Source organism: Chrysochloris asiatica, unplaced genomic scaffold (genome assembly GCF_000296735.1).
Source record: "Chrysochloris asiatica unplaced genomic scaffold, ChrAsi1.0 scaffold00036, whole genome shotgun sequence".
Taxonomy (NCBI): domain Eukaryota; kingdom Metazoa; phylum Chordata; class Mammalia; order Afrosoricida; family Chrysochloridae; genus Chrysochloris; species Chrysochloris asiatica.
Window position 1 is genome coordinate 23,822,768 of NW_006408554.1, and position 2,455 is coordinate 23,825,222.

The 2,455-nt window shown below is 33.8% G+C and overlaps 1 protein-coding gene across 1 annotated transcript in view; it reads left to right on the forward strand.

Moving 5' to 3' along the window:
- The first annotated feature begins 408 nt into the window (after positions 1 to 408).
- Positions 409 to 2,455, forward strand: part of SNTG1 (syntrophin, gamma 1) — a 461,475-nt gene continuing 459,428 nt past the window's right edge. Inside the window, exons 1-2 of the mRNA XM_006860086.1 lie at positions 409 to 426; positions 1,553 to 1,687. Of these exons, the coding sequence (XP_006860148.1) occupies positions 409 to 426; positions 1,553 to 1,687 (153 nt within the window). The remainder of the gene's footprint in view (positions 427 to 1,552; positions 1,688 to 2,455) is intronic.

Below are 2,455 nucleotides of genomic sequence, written 5' to 3' on the forward strand. Positions count from 1 at the left end.
ATTTGTTCATTATTTTGGCAGTCCATGATATACTAAAAATTGTGCACTTTAAATGTATGAATTGTATAATATGTGAAACCTCTCTCCATAAAATGTCTATGATAATTATATTATAAATATTAATAAAAACTGTCATTATTTTTTAAATGTATTGCAGTTTTAGTTAAGTGCCATCAAGTTGGTTCCAACTCATAGTGACCCTATATAGGGTTTCCAAAGAACATCAGGTGGGTTTGAACTGCTAATTTTGTGGTTCAAAGTCCAGTGGTGATTCTATAGCACCATACCATGAGCCCATTTATTAAATGTAGTACCTAACATATAAATAATCCCAACTCACCAGGTATTGTGTGGACATTATTAGATAGGTCTACTTTATTTGACATGGGATCTGCTTTCCTTGCCACTATGTATATTATTATGAGGGTGAGTCAAAAACTGTCACACCCAGTTCTATTAAAATGCCCATCCATGGTTGATGGCAATGTTTAGCATGCATGCTCACTGATTCTGTCAAATAGACAAGTGACAGTAAATTATGTGGCAAATCATTCACAAATCAGTCATAGCTCTGCCTATGAAATAATCCACAGCAGATTTGGGTTTCAAAAAGTTTGTGTGAAATGAGTACCAAAATAACTCAGGGAAGAACATAAGTAGAAGCATTTAGACAAAATTTGGACCAATATTCAAAGGAAAGTAAAAGTTTCTTTCAAAAAATCGTAACTAGTGATGAGACATGGATTCACCACTAATATTCTGAGAGTAAAAAATAGCAACATCCTTTACTGCCAACCAACAAAATGTTCAAAAGTCAACCATCAGTTGGAAAACTGATGCTTACAGTTTTCTGGGATTTTCAAGGACCAGTATACGAACACTATGAGAATAAAGGTTCAACAATCAATATTGCTTGTTAAAGTGAGGTGCTCACTGAAGAACTGAAGTCAAAACTTCAGATTAAATGCAGAGGACTGCTATCCAAGGGTATTGTGATCTTGCATGACAATGAACGTCTATGAACCTCTGCCCACACTGTTGACACTCTGCAAAAACTTCCTTTTGAAGTATTAAAGCATCCTACCTATAGTCCTTATCTTGCTCCATTGGACTTTCACCTGTTTGGTCCCCTGAGAGTAGCCCTTCAATGACAAAGAGTCACCTCTGATGAAGAATTGAAGACAGTGGAGTGTTTGTGACTCACAACTCAGCCTAAAATGTTTTCTTAATAAGAGAATACAAAAACTTGTTAGCAAGTGTGTTGAAAAGCAAGGATATTATGGAAACACTATGCATTTGTCTTTTCTAAAAGATGATTAAAATAAATTCTACAGCCATAGTGTGAATAATTTTTGACTCACTATCATACATTTCAGATTAACCAGAGTGCATTTTTCTTCAGTTCTCTAATGTTATTAGTCATGTTTTGCTATGAATAGATCATAAGATTACAATTTATAAGCTAATTATAATTACCTTATCTATTTTTTATTCTTATGAATAGGTATATACATATATATGGTATTGTTTTGTTTTTGTTTTTTGTCTAAAGACAAAGACAGGGATCTGTTTGCTGCAGGATGGTAACCAAGAGCCTTTCAAAGTACGGCTGCACCTAGCCAAGGACATTCTGATGATCCAGGAGCAGGATGTGATTTGTGTGTCTGGTGAGCCTTTCTATTCGGGTGTAAGTAGCTTTTCCTTCTGTTAAAGTGTGTTCTATTTTTTTTTTTAATATAAATATTTATTCATAAAAACTCAATATGTTTTAATACAGCAATCATCCTGCATGTAATGTTTGCTTACTTTTCTTAGTAGTGTCCGTTTATCATTACACATGCCTGAATCCACAAGGATGAGACAGCTTATGAACTCTTAGCTGTTATCGTATAGCACTCAAGTTTTCTGACTGTTAGAGACAATTTACATTAATTGATTTTACTCCTTACTCTTACATAGAGCTTGCAGTTGGGCCTGCATTCATTTTCTCCTTGCTCTGGTCTTATATTTTTTAATATTGGAGACAGTATCCAGTTTCATCAAATCTCTCAGCATCATTGAAGCAGGAGAATTTTTTAAAAACTTACTGAACTTGATATGAATGTTTTCTCCTGGTGACTGTGCCTGAATATTTCAGTGATCAGCCTTGCTAGAGTTATTTCTGTGTGCTAAAACAAATTCTTCTAGCCAGTGCTCTAACCAGTTGACATATAAACTCTTCTGCTAATCCAGTCAAAATTATCACTGGAAATGAATTGAATTTTGCTTTTTTTTTTAACAAGTTCATAGAACCCTTTATTAAACAAATAGATCAAAATGAGAAGCTATTGTTTCTCGGAATATTCTCCATTTGGATCTGTACACTTTTTAAAAAATATTTTATTGTAAATTATGTGATAGTTTACATGGGAGAACAGTAGCTTTACATTCATCCTATTGTATACCGTTTAATTGC